The 957-nt window shown below is 35.8% G+C and overlaps 1 protein-coding gene across 1 annotated transcript; it reads right to left on the bottom strand.

The window, feature by feature from the left end:
- Positions 1 to 279: 279 nt before the first annotated feature.
- On the bottom strand, positions 280 to 582 carry LOC101497728 (uncharacterized). The gene has a single exon (XM_004516165.1). The coding sequence runs from the start codon at positions 580 to 582 to the stop codon at positions 280 to 282; it is 303 nt and encodes a 100-aa protein (XP_004516222.1).
- Positions 583 to 957: the final 375 nt, after the last annotated feature.

Genomic DNA, 957 nt, shown 5'->3' with positions numbered 1-957 from the left:
TAATTCAATTTTGACTTAGTCAAAATTGACTTGGTCATTATTCACTCTAAGACATATATTTCTACGAGTTTTAATTAGTTAATAATAAAAATCCCAATAATGAATTATTTAATATAAAAATACTTTATCAAATAATTAAACATCAAATGAATAATTATCTTACTATCGTCACACTAAATTAGTCAAAAAGAATAAACAAAACTAAGGATTTTTAAATTAATTAATTAAAATAAAGGGTGTTACAATACTTACCCCCTTAAAATAGTTTCGTCATCGAAACTAAGAGGTATTTAGAATGTCTTGGTAAAGCTCCCTTATCTTCTCCTCCAACTCCCAAGTAGCATCCCCAATTGTCCGGTTCCAAATCACCTTAACCAATGGAATTTCATTTTCCCTCAAATGTTTGGTAGTTCTGTTTGTGATGCTTATTGGTGGGACCTCGAAGATAAGATTCTCCTTCAATTGAATATCATCTAGCGCAATAATATTGGATGAATCTACCATGTGCTTCCTTAATTGTGATACATGGAACACGTCATGTAAATTGGCCAAATTCGGGGGTAAAGCAATTTGATAAGCCATTGGACCCACATGCGAAGAATTTGGTATGGTCCAATAAACTTCAGAGTTAGCTTCTTAGACTTCAATGCCCTACCAACTCTAGTAGTAGGCCTCTCTCAAGAATACATGTTCATCCTCCTGAAACTCCAAAAGTCTTCTATGTCGATCATCATAACTCTTACGCCTGCTATGTGTTGTTCTCATATGCTCTTGGATTTGACGCACCTTCTCTGCAGTCTGTTGCACCAACTATGGCCCTACGATTACGTTTTCACCATCCTGATACCAACACAATGGAGTTTGGCACTTGCACCCATACAAAGCCTCGTACGGTGCCATCCCGACGCTTGCATGTTAGCTATTATTAGAGGTAAATTCAACAAAAGGCAATAGATC

The sequence above is a fragment of the Cicer arietinum genome, chromosome 8, assembly GCF_000331145.2.
Source record: "Cicer arietinum cultivar CDC Frontier isolate Library 1 chromosome 8, Cicar.CDCFrontier_v2.0, whole genome shotgun sequence".
Classification (NCBI taxonomy): domain Eukaryota; kingdom Viridiplantae; phylum Streptophyta; class Magnoliopsida; order Fabales; family Fabaceae; genus Cicer; species Cicer arietinum.
This window is presented reverse-complemented; position numbering and strand designations above follow the sequence as displayed.